We start from the raw sequence: 20,800 nt of genomic DNA on the forward strand, positions 1-20,800 counted from the left end.
TGCTGCCACATCCGAGTCCGGATCCGGGAGTGAAGGAGTCTCTGGGTTTTCGGGATCACCCTCAGTTGAGTCTGAGGTATAGTCCTCCTCAATATCATCATCCTCATCGTCTTCTCTAGACGACACCGGTGAGTTGCCTACAGCTGTAGAGGTCACTCTAACCGGTCCCTTAACTGTCTGTGTTGCTGCCTGGTGGCAAACAGAGCGCAACGGCTGTGTAGACGCAAGTGGCACATCAGTTTGTAACGAAATTGATCGCTGTGCTGGCAGCGTGAGTCTGGGAGGTAAATATGCCTGAAGCGATGCCGTACGTTGAGTGGGTCTCGGTACAGAGGCTTGGACGGCCGTCTCCACCCGCTGCACAGGAATCATTGGTTGCACTGCAGTTTGTACAGCTATTTCAGTTCTTGCAGCTTGCATGACAGTTTGCACAGCCGCCTCTGTGCTATGCACCCTTATGGGGGGGTACGTCCTCTTTCCTCTAGCCATCTCTTGTAAAGGGAGTATTCCTCACGAGTTATTGTAATCGAATCTCCCCAACCATCTCTGGGTAGGAGACCCATAACAGGTGTAGCCTTCGCTGACAGAGAGGGTGTCTTTGGAATATGCAGAGCATTATAGTCACCCTCACTGAAACCAGTAAAGGTGTAGGCAGAAGGTGTACTCTCCTCTGAATTAAGCATGCGCGTCAGCCTGCTACCGGGAGAAAGCTCCCTCTGCCCTGGTGTGGTCACAGGGGACATTCCAGATGTTGGCAATTGTATAACCCTTGAATTTTCTTCTTCATAGGGCACAACACTGAGGTTGACGTCGGGCACGATGTCGATGTCTGGTACAATATCGAGTTCGGTGTCAAGAATAACTGCTATTGTTGATTCCAGAGCAGCACAGTCTGTAGATGCCAGCCTCGATGCCGAGTGTTGTCGGTGTCGAGGAGTTGGTATCGAAGGCGCCGCCATCTCTTGTTTTTTCTCCTTCGACGCCGAGTGATCTCGATGTCGAGACAGTGGAGTCAGTGGAGACTGATGAGGTGTCGGTGCCGGGGATAAGGAAGCTGCTCACCGTCGAGGGATGACATAGTTCTGCAGACCAGAAGGTGAGGGAGTGTGCTCCGCAACCGGCACTAGCTGCTTCTGTTTCTTAGGAGGCGGCTCCTGTTTCGAAAGCTTCTCCTTGTGTTTTCTCTTGTGGCGTTCCTCTGGTTGCTTAAAGGGGGCTGACGCGGATGAGGTCGAAGCCCTCGATGTGGAGGCCCTCTCGGTCGATTTCGAGGAACCAGCCTCCTTCAGGGTTTTAGACTGCCCTTCCGGAGCAGGACCCGGCACAGTATTCTCTGTAGCCCTTTTAGGCGCCAGAGACTCCTCAAGCAAATACACCCTAAGGCGTGCTGCACGATTCTTCAAAGTCTGCTTGCTAAAAGTAATGCAGACTGAGCAGGCATTTGTGTCATGCCACTCTCCTAAGCAGAACAAGCAGAGGGCATGGCCGTCCGTCGAAGGAATCTTCCTGAGGCAGTTAGTGCACCGCTTAAAGGTTGTCTTGTCCCTCCCAGACTTCCCCGAGCCATCTGTCTTACGAGATCTCTCGGTCATTTCCAAAGAATAGTCGTCCATTCCGTTGTCAAAGGGAAAAATCCAAGACTGCAACAAATCCAAAGGGGTGTCCGTGAGGGAAGCAGAGTCCATTCCGTCGTCAGAGGGGGAAATCAGAGATCGCAACAAATCCAAAGGAGTGTCCGTGAGGGAAGCTGAGTCCATATGCAAATTTCAAGCCAAAATAATCCGAAATAACCAAGTCCAAAGGAGTATACGTAAGAGTAGTCAAAGTCCGTTTTCCAAGTTCAGAAGTCCAAATAAATGATAAACAAACTTTCTTCGAGGAGCAACTATCTCCGAGAACTGAACGCAATGGCGGTCAGAAAGAAATTGATTGCAGAGACGCCCAACCGCCACTAGAGGCTACTACAGTCACATGCGACAGGCGGTTGCTGGCGTCGCGAGGAGCTAATGAATTCTACCCAAAGCTGATCTGCGCAGGCGCAGAACCCACTATTTATGGATGATGGAACCACTATTCAGATCTGAGCTCTTCCACCTCCTTGCACCAATAATGTAACCAATTTGATTTCTGTGTACTCCATCTGGTGATGTCCATGTGTATAGGCGCCGCTTTGGTTGTTTGAAGAATGTGTTAGCAATGAAAAAATAACTGGCTTGGCAAAAACTAATGAGTAGTTCTCCTGCTTCATTTCTGTTTCCTAGGCCATATAGTCTCCAACCACCAGCAGCATATCGTGCTTGCATGTTCTGTCGATTTCAGACTGAACTTGAACATTACACACATCAACTTCCTCTTCTTCTGCATCAGTCGTTGGGGCATAAACCTGAAGAACAGTCATGTTAAACGGCTGTCCACAAAATCTCATTGATATTAATTGGCCACTGACTGCATTGTACCAAAGTACTGTCATTGCTATATCCTTCCTGACTATGAAAGCAACACCATTCCTTCTTTGGTTTTCGTGTCTGAAAACAGTATGGTTTTCTGACTGAATGTGTCCCATCCCAGTCCATTTTAATCACTGATGCCCAGGATGTCAATCTGTAGTCGATTCATTTCATCTTCCATTGTGTCAAACCTTTCCACAGTTATGCTTCTTATGTTCCACATTCCCATTGTAATTCTATCTTTGCAGCTTCGGATTTTATTTTCCCGCAAGGCAACATCAACCACTAGACGTCCAAAATGCTTTAATCTAACCGTGTCATAAACACCATCGGTACTCTGAAAGATTTTCACCTCTTCCTCAGTAGCATGTTGTATACCATCCAACTTGAGGGGCCCATCATCCAGCACTACATCGACTATCATTCTATTCTGTCTATCCATGTGGTTTTATTGGTAAAATACAGGAGTGGTTTACCATTACCTTCTCCTACACAGTATGAAATGATGCCTTTGTCAATGTCACTAAAGTAACCATCCTTCCTATATCGCCACTGCAAAATATAGGTGCCTGCTTGCCAGGGCTGTCCTTAGAAAGCACTGGCGGAGTGCAAGGCCTAGGGCAAATCAGTCAATGTGGGGGCCCCTAGCAGTTAATTATAATGTGGCGCAGTGGTAAAAAAAACTGCCCCCCTGTAACCAGAAGGTTACAAGTTCGATCCTGACCAGGGGCTCAAGGTTGACTCAGCCTTCCATCCTTCCGAGGTCGGTAAAATGAGTACCCAGAATGTTGGGGGCAATATGCTAAATATGCTAAATCATTGTAAACCGCTTAGAGAGCTCCGGCTATAAAGCGGTATATAAATGTAAGTGCTATTGCTAAGTGCTATTGCTAATGGGGGTTAAAAGAGTGGGACCTGGGGCGGTCACCCTGCTTGCCATGCCCTAAGGATATCCCTGCTGCTTGCTTTAGCTGGGCAGCTGGGATGTCCTTCGCGCTTTGGGTGATTATTCATGCTTTGGTTATTATTGATAAGTAATAATGTTTTACTTATTTCTCTATGTAAACCGCTTTGGAAACTTTTGTTAAAAAGTGGTATATAAATATTTTTTGTTGTTGACCCTACTAGGAATATACCTCCCAGCGTACTTCGTTCATCCCTCCCAGGAACACACACACCCCGCCATGATAAGGCAGCATAGCAGGACTTGTGGGGGGAGTATATGCATATTGTCCACAAATACTTACTTGAATAGCTCATAAGTTTATTCAACCAAGTGCCAAGATGCAAAGCAAATTTCTGATGAGCCATAATGTCAGCATGAAGAACCTTCACATTAAGAGGACCTTGGGAAACACTGTTTGAATGTTTCTAGAAAACAAAAAAATCTGAATATTAAGCAGTTATTTGATCCTCCCAATTTTGTTATTGTCATATTCACTAACAAGCCCATTTCTTCTTCAAAGCAATACAAACCAAGGGAACCTGAACATCCAGAGAGCTCAAGTACAGTGATCAAGAAAAAAGGTGTAGGATCAGAAACCTTTGAAAGGAGCTAAAGTGTTTTAAAATGTGAAGGTATTTTTAAATGAGAGGCTGACATTCTGACTAATGAAGCACATGCACACAACTCCCCCGTCCCTCTACATGCACATCATTGTGCAAGTCGGTGAAACTTTCCCACTCTGCCCACACTTTCAGAAGTGCTCTGGAAGAGAGGCAACATGACCTTGACTTCAGCAATGTGTTTCCTCACTTCCAGAACATGGTCAGAGCAAGGCCGTTTCTCCCACTTGCGCAACAGCGCATGTGTAGAGGGATGGGGGGTGCATGGCATGCAACCATCAGTTGCATTCCCATTTTACTCCATTACATGTGCTTTGCTTCCTCTTCCAGAGCGCTAACCCTCAGCAAAGTGTCTCCTCTCTTCTAGAGCGGAGACATTTTGCCTGCTCATGCAACAGCATACATGTAGGGCAACTTAGCGAGTTGGATGTGCTTTATTAGTCGTGTTCCATTACATATGTGCACTTTTTATTGTTTTTTATTTTATTTAAAATATTTATATACAACCCAAAACTTGCATCTCTGGGTGGTTTACAATTAAAATCATATAAAACATTAAATTAACAATTAAAATCACTTAAAAGATTAAACATATTTAAAACCCAGTATCAAAATTATTTAAAACTATAAATCTAATTAAAAGCCTGGGTGAATAAATGTGTCTCCAGTGCCTTTTTAAAAGGCTGACAGATGGCTCTTCTTTCAACAGGGAGTGCATTTCAAAGTAAAGGGGCTGCAATGGAGAGGGCCCATTCCCAAGTAGCTGCTAGCAGGCAAGAGCAGGCTTTAGAGAAGAGAGCTTGCAGTGGCAAGCATGACCCACCCTGGCTGCATATGAAAGGGAGACTTGATGTGTTAGCACTGTGAGATATTCCCCTCAGGGGATGGACCCACTCTGGGAAGAACAGAAGGTTCCACGTTCCCTCCCTGGCATCTTCAGGACAGGGCTGAGAGAGATTCCTGCCTGCAACCTTGGAGAAGCTGCTGCCAGTCTGCATAGACAATACTGAGCTAGATGGACCTATGGTCTGGCTCTGTATATGGCAGCTTACTATGTTCCTATGTTCATTAGTCAGACTAACTATGTTGTTAGTCAGAGAAAATAGTTATTCAATAAACGTGGCTTTTAAAAATCACCAAAACAAAATTTACCTCTATTTCTTCTTTTGCTTCCTGACAAGCAACATTTGAACCCATCTTAACAGCCTTCCGACCCTGTTTGTTTAACACACAAAGAGGCATAATTAGGTCAGTTGGCTGATGGAATGGATATTGTTCAGTATGGGAACAAAAGCAAGGTTAATGTTTAAGGGGGCTCTAGATAGTGAGAAAAATGAAACTGGAACAGACACTCAATGCTTTATAACGGACTAATTTTAATATGAATAAAGCTTTTGTTAAAAATATATTAATAACCATGCTATTATCAGATATACAAGAGAATGAGCAATTTCAACTAAATAGGCTTCAGAGAGCAGTTCCACACTAGGATCCTGCAACGCTCCCATAGGATTGCTGTTCCACAGTTAACAGAAGCAGAATTGTAATTGTGGTTCCATACAGCACTTAATATACTATTGTATCACCATGAACAACCTGCAATGACAGTCCCAGGTGCAAAGGGGTTGGGGGGGGACCAAAGCTTGCTATTTAAGTAATCAGTTTAGGGTTTGTGGAGGCGTTTTTGTGTTTTTTAAAATTATTTGTTATACGCACAATTCTCGTTTTCCATACCAACTAATTTTTTTTAAAATATTGTAAATGCCAGGCAAAGGCAAAGGCAGAAGCACAACAGCTGAACTTGCAAGCATCTTCAGGTTTTTAAAGTCCGAAAAACCCCATCCCTCATTCCTTCTCCAGAATCAGGAGAAAATGGGGTGGGGGGAGCAATGAGACATAATCTCTTGCACAGAGCAAAGACAGCCAGAGAAAATCTCCCTCTCTCGCCTTGTGTATCCTGCGGCTCTATGAAAGCACAGAAGATGTCTTCTGACCTAGGCTCCAGAAAATGGGGATGGAGGATTTATCTGACTGATTTGAAAAGAAACCCCCAAACTGCTTGCCAGATCAGCTGATATGCTTTTGCCTCCACCTGCAAGAATTCCCTCCCACATGCTACACTGAGTTCAATACTTGCCCCCATTATGATCTAGAAGCTGGGGGAAGATGAGAAATGGGATCCCTCAAATCCATAAATCAATGGGAAGTAGGCAGAGAAGAGGACAAAAACATTAATCTAAGCACTCTTTATGCCTAGAATTATTGTTGTGGGGAGTGGGTGGAGAATGAAGCACGGGATCCTCAGGACGATAAAGCTACTGTATGGCCCAGTTTTCCACATGGATTCATTTCTAATCAAGATATATCTCCCAAATTTATAGATGTTTTCCTATACCTGTGAATGCTTCCCACATGAACATGGGCATTTCATGTAACTACTAGCAAACACAGAATCACGACAGAAAATACCATAGTCAACATTTCAGGAATCTAATCGAACAATAATATATCCAGGAGAAGTGCAATACCAGTGGTTATGACAGTGGCAATGCCCCACTTCTGTTGGCAAGATACTTTTCCACAAGGTGCACATTACATACAGTGGGAAACATCCAGACATTTAGCAGAGCAGTGCTTTGTCAGCAGAAGCTCTTTCAGATGCAAGACGCTGCCATTAACAGAGCATCACTCCACTAAAAATCTGGATGCTGCTCAGTAACAGAAGAATTGGCTCTGTGTCAACTGGACTGTGTCAACGTGGCAAGCTTCTAGCAGAAATAGTGCATACTACTAACCTCTTTATCTACAGCAGTAGAGAACAACTGGGCCTCTCCAACATCAGAGCCAAGAGTTTTTTGTAGACTATAGATAACATGATCATAAGAATGATGCTCATCATTGTAAAGGACACAGTAGTATTTGTCGATCATTTCTCTACTGGGAAGAACCGAAGACATCATTTGAAGATGAAAAACAAAAAGAAAACACTCCAGCATAGATCTTAGCAACATAAGTAGTACAGGCAAATAAACAGAAGTGCGGGAAACAGCCAGTCTGAGAAAACTGGAAGAATTCGTCAATATTCTTTGATTCAAATAAATCCAAATTCTCATTTTAAAACTAGAACAGCCCATAAAGACTATTCAAAGTTTACTATTACATTCTTATAAAACTGATCAGTATCATAGAATTACTATTACATTCTTGGAAGATTGATCAGTATCCAATGACAAAGCATTCTGAAAGTTAATGGCTATAGGAACCTTTATTTAGACATAGACAAGGAAAAACTGTGATGAAACCAGGCACCTGTACCACATTGTCATACTTAATTCAGCAACCCCTCATGTTCCCCAGTGTCTGTTCTACTTCTGCTTCACCTACTGTATTACTGTTTTCAGGAACAGACATGCTTCTTCCTCAACTTAGCCCTTTTCTTCCATTTAGAAAGATTACACTAAACATGCTATTCCTCCCCCTCCCTGATCCAGCAACCAGTAACAGAACTGTTTCTGAGAGTAATTATCCTACTTCTTCCATAGGCAGACTGGTCTTGCAAGAATTCAAGGTACAGTTATAATTCCTTCCCTTTTTTCAAATTGCAAATGATTCCTAAAACCTCACATTTGTTCTTTTACAGCTGAATATGATTTTTTTTCCTATTGAAAGACACAGTTTCACACAAAAGTTTTGTAACTTAGGATAGAAGTAGGCATTATGTTGGCAAATGCATGATCCTAGTTCTGCCTTTCATGATATAATGGAAATGTGGGGGTGGGACACTTAGCCTCTCCTTTATCTGCTGATTTCCCCCTGTAAATGCCTCTCAGAGCCTGTTTTTCATTGAGGCAGGTTCACTTCCTGTTTCAGAGGATATAGCTGGTGGGGCATTCAAGGGTTAAATACGTCCTTCATCTGCCAATTCTCATGACCTTATGTGTTCATCCCCCAACTCCCATGTTAAACATTATTGGGAAAATATAGTGTTATGAAGCTAGGTTTCTCTTCTAAGTCAAATTCCTTTCCCCCCCCCATGAAATTGTGCATCTACACCAGTGTTCATATCAGTATAACACAGAAATAGAAAGTGTGGGTATTTTCAGCACTACATCCTAACAATCACATAAATAATCCATTATCTTTAAGACTTTAACAATTCATTATCTTTAAGAATTGTTGTAGTATGATTAAATAAGTATATTAGAAACTTGCTGACTCCAAACTGAAGAATATTTAAATTATCTGGCAATACTATAGAATGCTCCCACTTATGACCTAATTTTGGTTTTCTTTGCTAAGTAATTAAGTCTGTCTATTTAATCCCAATGGAATGTTGCACAATTATTTACTATAAAATCCTAGTTATGAACTTGTAAGGAAGGCAAGTAAAGAACTAGGTGTCGGCTCCGACACATCACTTACCTGGTCATGAGCTCTGGAGGCAATTCTTTTTCTTTTTCCCAAACAGTCATATCCACAATGTATTTTATTACTGAAGGGAAGATTTTCCTTGCTTGTGCTATTAGCTCTTCATTCAACCGGCATTCAGAGTTCTACAGAAGGCAAAAAACCGGGGGGGGGGGGGCGAAAGCAGTAAAAAGCTGCTTCCCCGGACAGCATGGCTGCTAGCTCCTCCGCTCACTGCCATTCTCCCTCCCTGGCACAGCCCCAAAAAGTGTGCTCCCCACTCCTTTACCAAGCTGCTGGCTTGGGGACAGCTCGGTTCTGGCCTCCACGCATGCCCAGACTCCATTCGCATGCGGTCTGCACATGCTCGGACGCCATTCACATGGCCATTTGAGCAGCTGCTTACCCAGCAGCCAGGTAAGCAAATTTTTACCTCTCTCACTGCCCCTGCCCAGCCACCCCATACCTTTTGAAGGGCCTGCATACCCCTGTTCTTCTAAAGAGAATCTTCACTAGATTCCCCTTTACAAGTACATTAGCCACCAAACTGCCCAAATCAGTTCGATCAAATGGACCAGATGGTTTGAAAGAACTGGTTCAGAGCAATGTGGTTCAGTTTGAATTGATTCAGATTTGAACAGAAACACATTTTTTGGTTCATGCACACCCCTAACTGATATTTTGAATATCAGTGCAATACTAATATTTTGATGTTAACAGCCATTGCAGACACTTATTTGATGGCACAAGTGTTAGGAGTGGTTCCAACTAGGGGTGTGTATGAACCATTTGATTGCAAACTGGGCCGGGTTCGACAGTTCGATTGCGAACCAGACCAAAGGCAGTCCAGCCCACAACCTAACCTAACCAAACCCAGTCTGCGGCTGACCATTTCAAGGGACTATGTTTGTAAAAGGGAACCCAGTGAAGATTCCCATTTACAAGCAAAGGGGTGGGAGAATCTTGAAAAGCCTTCTAAAGGGTGGCCACGGTGGGGATGGTGAGAGGGTGCCTTTAAAAGTAGATTAGGGTTCTTGCCAGCCTGACAGCTGCCGCCACCACCAAACCCTCGGCGCAACCCAAGTGCACAGCGCTCCCTCCAGCAACCTGCCCACGTAGCAGCACACCGCTGCTACACCACTTCTTGGTCGGTTGCTAGAGGGAGCACCATGCACTTGGGCTGAGCCAATGGAGCTTCAAGGAACAGCAACAGCCACTGCTGGGCTGTTAAGAACCTCAAACTACTTTTAAAGGTGCCCTCTTGCATCCCCCCAACTGTCCTTTAGAAGACTTCAGGGATTCCCCCACCCCTTTGCTTTCTAACAGGAATCTTCACCGGATTCCCCTTTACAAGTATAGCCCCTTGAGCCACTGAACGAGAGCAATCTAAAGGACTCGACTGCCTGAATGATTCAACCAAACCTGTTCGCGAACCAGCGGTTTGGTTCGAATTTGGTCCAAATTCTAACCGAACCACAAAACTCGGTCATGTACACCTCTAGCTCCAACAGCCTCCAGTGAAATAATGCATATGCACATATTAGCAACAGATACACTGTGATTACATTACTCAGATTCAGGTGACCTCACCTCTACCAGGAATACAGAGAGGATGAAGAAAACCTCCTGAAATGCAAATGTCTTGCTCATTTTCTTCCTAAAGTGCTACCTGACTAAGGAAAGGTGTGCGATGCAGTATCTACCCAAAAGCCAAGTGGGGAAGTTCTCGAAGAACAAGAATTCTAAAGGGGCAAGGGGGACACAACAGTCTTATTTTAGATCATTAAATGTGCAGGTCATTTAATTAATACCACTTTCTCTCTGCTGGTGGCAGATTTTTTTTAAAAAAAATTAAACAATTTTTTAAAGAAATTTAAAAAAAATTTAAAAATGGAGGGAATTAGGACAGAGATGGAGGGAAGAAAAAGGCTAGTTGGTGAAGTCTAGAAACTTGGAACTTCAGCCTGTTTGGATTTGTCCTAGCACAGCTTGGACAGCCCATTCCATTACAGTGGTTTTACGACATTTGTTTTTCCATTTATAAACCAGTAGAATTGTTACCTCTTCTGTAGTGCCTATTGCTCCACGCTCGTGATTTGTACATAGTGGTCCAGCCTTCCATGCTTCTGTATCCCCACAATCACAAAACCCTCCTCCAGTGGAACTGTGCATCTGAAACAAATGACATCATCAGTACAATGATACCCAATGTGTTCATTTAGGTAGTCAATGCATGCTCCTAGTCATGCCATTTTGAATGACAGAAAATGCAATTATATCGTCAAAGATTATAATACAAGAAGACTCACTGCACATATAATATCCCTAGTTACTGAGAGAATTGGGACCAAGAGGAAGAGGAGGAAAATGTTAATTGGTGAGGTGTATATATAGGCAGTATAGAAATATGATAAATCAATAAATATTCAGTATTGTTTTAAACCGGAAAGGAAAAGAAAAAATGCAACTCAAGTTTCATATGGATATCCAGTGATGTGGTATTTATACCTACTACATCACTATCTTTAGTATACTTTGGCAGGTGGGTGAGGGGAGTACAACACTCCGGTAACAAACATTTTTAGACACAAACAGCATCACAACAGCTGCAACCTATGCACCTCTAATTCTGAAGCAAGTCTTACTGAAAACAATGAGCCCTAATTCATAAATGACTGTGCTCCACAAAGCTACTATAGATGTGTTCAGATCCTTGGGGATGACCAGTGGATTTTTCACTTTTTAGCCTACTTTCCTTAAGGAAATTAAGTTTATGAGATCACCTGGCATTCTTCATGTGTGTCCAGCCCCGCCATCAACTTCACAATGCTTGAACCACATCGGGTACAGTTGTAGAGGCACACTGGGACACCTCAATGGTTTAGTTTGTGATGATGTCATCCCACCGATTCAAGATGGCAGACACGTAAACGTTTGAGGTGCAAGAGGACTAACTTGTGAACTGCCTAGCCAATTTGAACCAAATTTGAAAGAGGTAGGGACACATAGTGATGGCTAAACAGTGTAGTTCGTGATGTCATCCACCCTAATTCAAGATGGTGGATATGTGAACATTTTAGGCTGAAGTGGGCTAATTTGTGAGGATGGTAATTATCAATTAAGATTATACAGAAAAGAAAGTAGGCAGATTCATTCTTATCACAACAGCTTGATTCTTTGAACAAAAAGCACCAGTCAGATAGGTTTTAGGCTTGGACTGCTAAAGGTTTATTAAGAAGCCTGAATTAGTTTATTTCCTAAAATCCAGATCTCCCAAGTGCCAAGGTAATAGCTTAACACATAAACCAATCATTCATTTCCTTACTTTTTAAATTAAACATCATGCTCTACTCTTATAACATTTATTTGTTAACACATTACAGCAATAAATATGTTAACTCAGAAGCATACAATTGCTACCTTGTAACGGTGATTCTTGTGAATGCTGTTCTGGAAACAATCCATGCAAAGTACACAAGTTGGATCAATTGCACAGTCCCTATAACAAAAATAAGAAGCTGGTATTATTGTATAGTCACCAATTCCTTAAACCCCACAAAGCTTCCATATTCCAGTATGGTTACCAGAAAATATCTGACAGACACTGGCCGATATCTGAACTCTGTGTGTGTGTGTGTGTGTGTGTGTGTGTGTGTGTGTGTGTGTGTGTGTGTGTAGGGTCTGCAGCCTTCACACAACTACTCCAGGCCTCTTGCAATTATGCTGTTACACAAGAGCACTAGCACTTCTGTACACTCCAGGAGTACTCTACAGTAGCAGAAAGGAACATTGGTCTTACCGTGAAGGGTTCTTTTTCCTGGTGGTAGGAGAGCCTCAGACAGGGTTATGTAGTGCGCATGCCTGACACAGAACTGGATCATGTGACTCTTTGTGGGCATGTTAGCCCCCAGTTCCAGGGTTGTTGAGCGAGGAACCTATGAGTCTTAGAGAGAGCTAAGGAGACATGTAAACTATAACATGAGAATCTTGGAAGACAAACACAAGACCAGTGCAAACATGTTAGAGAAAATTGGGAAGAAAGACACAGCTACGTAATACAGGGAGATGAGTAAGTAACAGTAGTGGAAACCAAGACAATAACGTCTAAACACCCTGAGAACCGTCTGATATATCCCAAAGGGCTCCCCTCCCTAGAGCAGAGAGCTTGTCATGAAAAAGGAGGAAGGATCCCCATCAGGGTGGGGCTGAGGCTCTCCTACCACCAGGAAAAAGAACCCTTCACGGTAAGACCAATGTTCCTTTTTCCCCTGTGGTAGGAGAGCCTCAGACAGGGACGTGCCCAAGCTACAGACTACGGTCCCTGGGTCGGGTATGATACAATTATAGAACCTGTTGCAACACCGTTCGGCCAAAGGCCACCTGGCGTTCGTTAAAGCCTGAGATTTTATAATGTTTAATGAACGGTGAGGCCGACGACCATGTGGCTGCTCTGCAGATTTCAGATAGCGGGATGTGTGCAGCGAACGCCGCTGATGTGGCAGCACTCCTGGTCGAATGGGCGGATACCCCACCAGGAGGAGGTAAGTGTAGGGACGCATATGCCATTAGAATGCAGGCACGAATCCAGCTAGCTAAGGTATTCCCTGATACCCTGTTCCCCAAGGTTCGTGGATAAAAGGACACGAACAAGGCATCAGACCTTCTAATATCCTTGGTCCTCCTTATGTAAAAGCGAATCGCTCTGCGCACATCCAATTTGTGCCAAAGCTTTTCCTTCCTATGTACAGGTGAAGGGCAGAAAGAGGGCAGAACCAGTATTTGTGACCTGTGAAACAGGGAATTTACTTTTGGGAGAAAAGTCTCATCCAGCCTGAGAATGACCGCATCATCTTGAAACGAGCAGAACTCCTTTCTGGCCGAAAGTGCTGCCAGCTCAGACACCCGACGGGCCGAGGTGACCGCCACCAGAAACAGGTCCTTATAGGATAAGATTTTCAATGGAATAGAAGACATTGGCTTGAAAGGAGCCCTGGTCAATGCATTCAGAACCTTGTTGAGGTTCCACGATGGAAATCATTTGACAGGCGGAGGAGCTAGATTATTGGCTCCCCAAAGGAATCTTGTAATGTGCGGATGAATAGCATGTTGGGCACCTGATGAAAGGTCCAGAACAGTTGCCAATGCTGACACTTGGTGACGTAACGTGGAAGGACAGAGATGCAGCTTCAGACCCTCCTGAAGGAAACCTAGGACCTCGGGGACCCCAGATGCGATGGGGTCCACTTTGTGTTGATTGGCCCATCTAAGAAAGGCCGACCATGTAGCCTGGTATATCAGATGTGTGGAGGACCGCCTGGATGCCAAAATTGTTTGCTGCATGGCCCTCGAATACGCTATGGCCTCCAATTTCGAGCGCTCAACCTCCAGGCGGAGAGGTTGAACCATTGAGGATCCTGGTGTAGGAGCGGTCCCTGGTGGAGGAGATCTCGGCGATGTGGAAGGAACCAAGGACCGTTGGCAGCCAGTTCGACTACGGTGGAGAACCAGGCTCTGCGAGGCCAAGACGGTACCACGAGAATGATGTCTGCCTTCTCCTGAATCGCTTTCCGAATTGTCTTCATGATAACTGGTATCGGCGGGAAAGCGTACAGCAGTCCTGGCGGCCATGCAGAGTGGAGGGCGTCCGTGTCCTCTGCTCGAGGAGATATATCTGGTGAAGTAGCGTGGAACCTGGTAGTTCTGGTCCGAGGCGAACAGGTCCACCAGTGGTTGTCCGAATCGCATGGTTATCAGGCTGAAAACCTCTGGGTGGATGGATCATTCTCCTGGGTCCAGAGTCCTGCGGCTCAGCCAGTCCGCTAGGCAGTTTTTCTCTCCTTTTAGATGCTCTGCTGAAATTGACAGTAGGTTGAGCTCCGCCCACTGGAATAATAGATTGGTTTCCTCCATCAGCATCCGAGATCGGGTGCCCCCTTGTCGATTTATGTGGGCCTTCACCGTCACATTGTCTGTTCTTATCAGTACGTGCTGGCAGGAGAGGACGGTCTGAAAACTGAGTAGTGCCAGGCGAACCGCCCTCAGTTCCAGCCAATTGATGGGATGTCGAGCATCCTCCCATCACCAGGAGCCCTGGGTGACTCGATTGCGGCAGTGAGCTCCCCAGCCGGAGAGGCTCGCATCTGTAGTTAGTATTACTCGAGGAGGTTCTTCCAATGGATGTCCCTGGCTCATCGCTGGTGACAGCCACCATAGGAACGACTTCCGGACAAGCCGGGGAACTGAGATCCTTGTCCTGTTGCCGGCCATGATGTGCTCCTGCCAGGGGAGAAGCAGCCACTGCAGGGGCCGGGAGTGCCACCTGGCCCACGGTGTGCACCCGAGACAGGTTATCATGGAGCCTAGGACCTGGGAAAGTGTCATGACGTCCTGTGTCTTCCTGCAGAGAAGAGGGGAGAGCTGCTGTTCGATTCGCAACCTCCGTTCCAGGGGCAAGGAAACTGTACCCACAGCAGTATCGAAGAGTGCTCCCAAGTGGACTAATTGCTGGCAGGGATTGAGGTGGCTCTTCTGGATATTGACCACAAATCCGTGGTCCTCTAGCGCCCTCAGTGAAATGTTCACATCCTGGTCCCTGGTCCTTGCTCTCACAAGCAAATCGTCTAAATAAGTGTGCATATGTACACCCCTGAGACGTAGATGGGACACCAGTGACAGCACGACCTTGGAGAACACCCTCGGTGCTGATGACAGGCCGAAGGGAAGTGCCTGGTATTGGAAGTGGTTTCCATCGTATATGAATCAAAGATGTCTGCGAGAGTGAATTCTTATAGGGATATGTAGATATGCCTCTGACAAAGCTACTGCTGCAAGGAAGTCCCCGGGTTGCACATCCTCCTTTATAGTGTGTAGTGGCTCCATTCGGAACTTTCTCTTTTGAACAAAATGGTTGAATGCTTTCAAATCCAAAACGGCTCGCCATGAGCCGTCTTTCTTCGGCACCAGAAAAAGAATGGAGTATGTGCCTTGAAAAAGTTGCGAAGGAGGGACCGGTTCTATTGCCTTCATCTGGAGTAGATGATGTATCGCCTGCAGCATCCGTAGATGTTTGCCCGGGTCGGCCAACCTCGGGGTTGGGATAAATCTTTGATGTGGTCTTGCAGATAGTTCGATGTCGTAACCGTTGGATACCACTTCGAGCACCCATTCGTCGGTGGCTGTGGACATCCACGTGGGCACGAAGTCCGACAGCCTTCCCCCAACGGGAGTGGCGTCATTGTTTCTTATAATTGGTACTTTGATTGGCAGTCTTGTGGGCGAAGGATCTCGAGTTGCCCCTGAATCGTTGTCTCCAGGAGTATCGGTTCGATCCTCTGAACGAATTTGACCGAGTTTGACTGGAGGAATAACTCTGGTTGTATGGGGTGAATTGTTGGTTAAATTGTTGTCTGTAAGGACGAAAGGAACGTGAGGCACCGCAAAAAAAAAACCTAGAGTATTTGCGGGAAGTTGGCATCACCTTTTTCTTATCCCACGAATCCACCAAAACGGGGTCTAAGGCTGGGCCAAAGAGATTCTCACCCGTGAATGGTGCTGAAATCAGTGCCAGTTTGGACTTATAGTCCACATTCCATGATTTAATCCATAGGGCTCTGCAAATCGCCACCCCTGCTACCATGGCCCTTGATGACTGCTGAATATTGTCTAAGCTTGAATCGGCCATTAGGGCTGCCGCCTTGGCCAATTTATTAATGTCCTGGCAAAGCTTGGGCTGGTCCGCGGGTACCATTTTAACAAGGTCTTTTGTCCAGAGCAATGAAGCCCTGGCAAAGATGAAGTTAGTGGTAGCTATCCTAATAGCAGAGGCGGTCACCTCGTGTACTTTGAGTAAGGACTCGCAGCGCCTATCCTCCTGCGTCTTTAACTGTTCTTGCCCCTCAGCCTGTACAACTGTCCCAGACACCAGCTGTGCCACCGGTGGATCGACCCTGGGAATGGCCAACAACTTGGCGATATCAGTAACCACTGAGTAGTGCTTTTTAGGAATGTTACCTATCTGTTTGGCGGCTGTGGGGCGTTGCCATTCAGTGCATAACACCCTCTTAAATAGGGGAGGGAAGGGGACCGCTGGACTCACCGCCTCTGATGAGGGAAACACCTGCTGGTCCAAAGTGGAGGTAGCACCCTCCTGTTCTGGAGGGGTAGCATCATTGATGGCACGCTTTGCCTTTGTGAGCAATACCTCAAAATCTGCTGAGGAAAACAATCTGGCATTGTTAGGGATCGGGGGGGGGCTACTTCCTCTTCCGACAGTTCACCCTCTCCCTTGTCCGAGTCAGGTAACTGTGGCGAGGGCTCCTCAGATGACGAACGCGACCCTACAGGTGAGGAGGGTTGTCTAGGAGGCACATTAGGAGCCATATTAGGAACCGTATTCGCAGGAATTATGGGCTGCGGAGGAGGGGGCACAGTTGGTACAGGAGGCAAAGTTGGTACAAGGGGGCCCGGTTGTTTGGGTCTCTTATTTTTTCTTGTCGTACTGGAGCCCGAAGAAGACGCGGAGGAGTGTCTGTGCCTCCTTTTATGTCTCTGTGCCAAAGGTCTGGGAAGGAATGCCCCAAGCTCTGATAGGGGTATAGCGCGTCACCTGGGGCTGGAATCAGGGGAAGAGGAGGATAGCCATTCAGAACTGCGCCTGTTGGATCGCTGTCTGTGACCTAACCTAGGTCCAGGTAAGGGCGGCATAGCAGTAGCACCAATGTCATGAGCAGTCTGATTAATGGGGTCTAGAGGAGCGGTAGGATTGCCAGTCACGCCTACCTCAGGACGCATAGCCACAAATTCCCTCACAAAAAATTCTTTCAGCCATTGGGTGGTTTCAGGGGAGAAGGGATCCCTATTAACAGTAACCCCCTGCACCATTGCAGAAGGTGCGCGGGAACGGTCAGGCATTAGTGGTACAGAAGACTGCGCTGCAACTTCCACTTGCAGCCTATTAGCACTCTCCATTTCGTGCATGATGGTATTATCTGCAACATTAGCCGGTATATCGCCCACCGGGCACCGACCTTTCAATTCATTTTTTAATTGCTTTTTGCGAGAGTCCTTAGTTCGGGTGCCATTCCCCGGTACTTTAGACTTGGAGCGGCGGCAAACCGCTTGTATAAAAAGCCGCTCGCTATGTCTCTCCGCTTTTGCTAGGGACTCCTTTCTTTTTCTCTTCTTTTTGGCGCCCTGTTCCCCCAGATGCTTTGACTTTTTTGCAGCCTTAGAGGGAACTAGACCCGAAGTAGATGCTATCCCAGCCAGCACCACCGGTGCAGCCATAGAGGGGAGTGTAGCCACAGAAGGGGGAGATTGATCGACCGCCATTTGAGCGGGAATCAGAGCGGCGGAGTGATCTGGCCGCGCATTGCCCAGGGACTGCGGCAATACCGAAGCTTCCAATAGGGACCCCTGAAGCAGTTCTTCGGCATGCGAAATGTCCATTAGGACGTTAGTAAAAGGTTTAACTTAAGCAAAAACGTTTAAATTTAGAGCCGAATCAATGCCAAAACAAACGAAAAAAGCTATTGTTATGGAACTCACTTTTGTAGCCGAAAGCAGAACTAGCTCTCTTCCCCCCTTCGCACACTTGAAAGGAAGGAGTACAGGCGGATTAAGCAGCCGAGAATCGGGCTGCTAAGGATCAGAAATGAGCGATAGAATGATGAATAGAATGAAGCAAAGTACTACTAACGAAGCGCTCTCTCAAAAACTGTCTTGTCCCGAGCGAGACAGAACTGGAACTGGGGGCTAACACGCCCACAAAGAGTCACATGATCCAGTTCTGTCTCGGGCATGCACACTACATAATCCTGTCTGAGGCTCTCCTACCACCAGGGGAAAATGTTACAGACCCTGAGTGACTTATTTCTGCTCTTATAGAGCACTCCTGGAGTATGGGCAGAAGTATCAGAGTGCAAACACAAGTAGACTAGGGCAGTCCCCACTACATCCCCACAGATCCTGCTAACCAGGGGTCAAGAAATGTTGGCTCTGTTCACCAGCCAGTCAAAAATTTTACTTGTCAAGCTATGGTTGGTACATTATTCATCAGGATTTTTTTCATTCATCAGGCATCTTTTTTCCACTCATCACAGGCAAGTAGACTAGCGGATTTCCTGAGCCCTGCTGCTAACATATGTATTTCACTAGTCAGGATGTGAGCCACTGTATGCACTTTCAGCCACCCTCTGAAAGTAAACCCAATACACATTCATAGTTATTTTGAGACTTGCTAGAAGGTTACATTATTAACATGAGAGTTAAATGTTTTCATATAGTTTCTCTATACTGTTCTAAATACTCATCAACATACATTACAAGATACATTAATTCTCAAAATTAACGTTTATAGGCTTTTACATTTCCCCCCTTTTACTTTGAAAAGAAAGCCAATCCTCCCCTACTACTACTTCAGCAAAACCCCTATGTAAAAATTACCTTACTGATGCCCTCAGAAAACACAAATGTATTTATTTCAGTGATTTATGAAGCACCAGAGTTCATGTCACAGTAAACTATTGACAATAAAAGTCTTATTATTCACCTGCAGGAATATGTTGTCTCGCCAGCTTTGAACACTTTCCCACAGAGTTGAGCGGTGCCACTCTGTCTTAGTTTCTCCAGACAGACATTTGGATCTTCCCCAAACAAATGCCATTCCAAAGGATAAAGTATAGTCATCTGAGCCATTGCCTCCTCCTTCTCCGGCAAGGGATCCATTTCCGACAAATAAATGTTTGGAACAACTCTTGCCAAATGTTGAAAAAAGGCAGTGCGAAAGTCTACCTTTTCATCCAGCCACTGCAACAATGAGAAAGAATATAATAGATAGTAAAATAGTAAGGAAACACAAAGTTAACACTCAGAGTTAACTTTTTGCACACCAGAGATATATATTTCTGTGGGGAAAAGCAAACAAATTAGTTATTTCTGAATGACATAACACATTCCAAAGGGCAATTTTAAGATGGGCAGTGTTTTGTTGGGCAGTGGCTTTCAACTGTCTTTGCTAATGATATGAACCTCCAGTCTTCCTGGTAGTTCTGCCATTCTGTTACTGTATTCCTGCTTCTAAGGGCCTTGGCTGTTATACTTTCTTGGCTAACTGCTTTTGCAGTTAGTTTTGTTTTTTTTCTATTCATGTTAAAAACTGCAAACTACTATATCAGCAGCAACCATGAAAAAGAAAGCCACATCATGGTCACCAACACAACACGCTGCAGGTTTATCAATTACCTCAGAGTTGAGCAGTTATAGGCCTGTCTCCAACCTCCCTGGCTGGACAAGTTAATTGAGAGGGTGGTGGCCTCTCAGCTCCAGGCGGTCTTCGAGGAAACTGATTATCTAGACCCATTTCAAACTGGTTTTCGGATGGGCTATGCAGTGGAGACTGCCTTGGTCGGCCTGATGGATGATCTCCAATTGGGAATTGACAGAGGAAGTGTGACTCTGTTGGTCCTCTTGGACCTCTCAGCGGCTTTCGATACTATCGACCATAGTATCCTTCTGAAATGTCTGAGGCGGTTGGGGGTGGGAGGCACTGTTTTACAGTGGTTCCGCTCCTACCTCTCGGACAGGTTCCAGATGGTGTTGATTGGAGATTGTTGATCTTCGAAATCTGAGCTTAAGTATGGTGTCCCTCAAGGCTCCATACTCTCTCCAATGCTTTTTAACATCTACATGAAACTGCTGGGAGAAATCATCAGGGGATTTGGAGCTGGGTGTTATCAGTATGCTGATGACACCCAGATCTACTTCTCCGTGTCAACTTCTTCAGGAGCTGGCATATCCTCCCTAAATGCCTGCCTGGAAGCAGTAATGGGCTGGATGAGGGAGAATACTGAATCCAGATAAGACGGAGATACTTATTGTGTGGGGTCAGAACTCTAGAAACGATTTTGATCTACCTGTTCTGGATGGGGTCACACTTCCCCAGAAGGAACAGGTCCGCAATCTGGGAGTACTCCTGAATCCACACCTCTCCTTGGTTTCTCAGGTTGAGGCGGTGGCCAGGGGTGCTTTCTATCAGCTTCGGCTGATATGCCAGCTGCGTCCGTTTCTCGAGATCAATGACCTCAAAACAGTGGTACATTTGTAGGTAACCTCCAGACTGGACTTCTATAATGTGCTCTACGTGGGGCTGCCTTTATACATAGTCCAGAAACTTCCGTTGGTTCAGAATGCAGCAGCCAGGTTGGTCTCCGGGTGATCTTGGAGAAACCACATTACTCCTTTACTGATGGAGCTACACTGGCTGCCGATAGGTTTCCGGGCAAAATATAAAGTGCTAGTTATAACTTATAAAGCCCTGAATGGCTTAGGTTCTGGGTATTTAAGAGAACGTCTTCACTACGAACCCCACTGCGGTCTGAGGA

At 45.5% G+C, this 20,800-nt stretch overlaps 1 protein-coding gene across 4 annotated transcripts in view; it reads right to left on the minus strand.

The window, feature by feature from the left end:
- Positions 1-20,800, minus strand: part of UBR1 (ubiquitin protein ligase E3 component n-recognin 1) — a 183,595-nt gene that overhangs the window by 147,932 nt on the left and 14,863 nt on the right. For 3 of the 4 annotated variants that reach the window (XM_053271299.1, XM_053271291.1, XM_053271274.1), the window contains exons 2-8: positions 18,970-19,226; positions 11,841-11,919; positions 10,482-10,592; positions 8,436-8,566; positions 6,809-6,950; positions 5,166-5,228; positions 3,695-3,818 (exon numbers count right to left, since the gene is read on the minus strand). In XM_053271299.1, coding sequence (XP_053127274.1) covers positions 3,695-3,818; positions 5,166-5,228; positions 6,809-6,950; positions 8,436-8,566; positions 10,482-10,592; positions 11,841-11,919; positions 18,970-19,226 — 907 coding nt within the window. The remainder of the gene's footprint in view (positions 1-3,694; positions 3,819-5,165; positions 5,229-6,808; positions 6,951-8,435; positions 8,567-10,481; positions 10,593-11,840; positions 11,920-18,969; positions 19,227-20,800) is intronic. The other variant, XM_053271283.1, reaches the window with a different exon arrangement.

The sequence above is a fragment of the Hemicordylus capensis genome, chromosome 1 (genome assembly GCF_027244095.1).
Source record: "Hemicordylus capensis ecotype Gifberg chromosome 1, rHemCap1.1.pri, whole genome shotgun sequence".
NCBI classification, from domain to species: Eukaryota; Metazoa; Chordata; class Lepidosauria; order Squamata; family Cordylidae; genus Hemicordylus; species Hemicordylus capensis.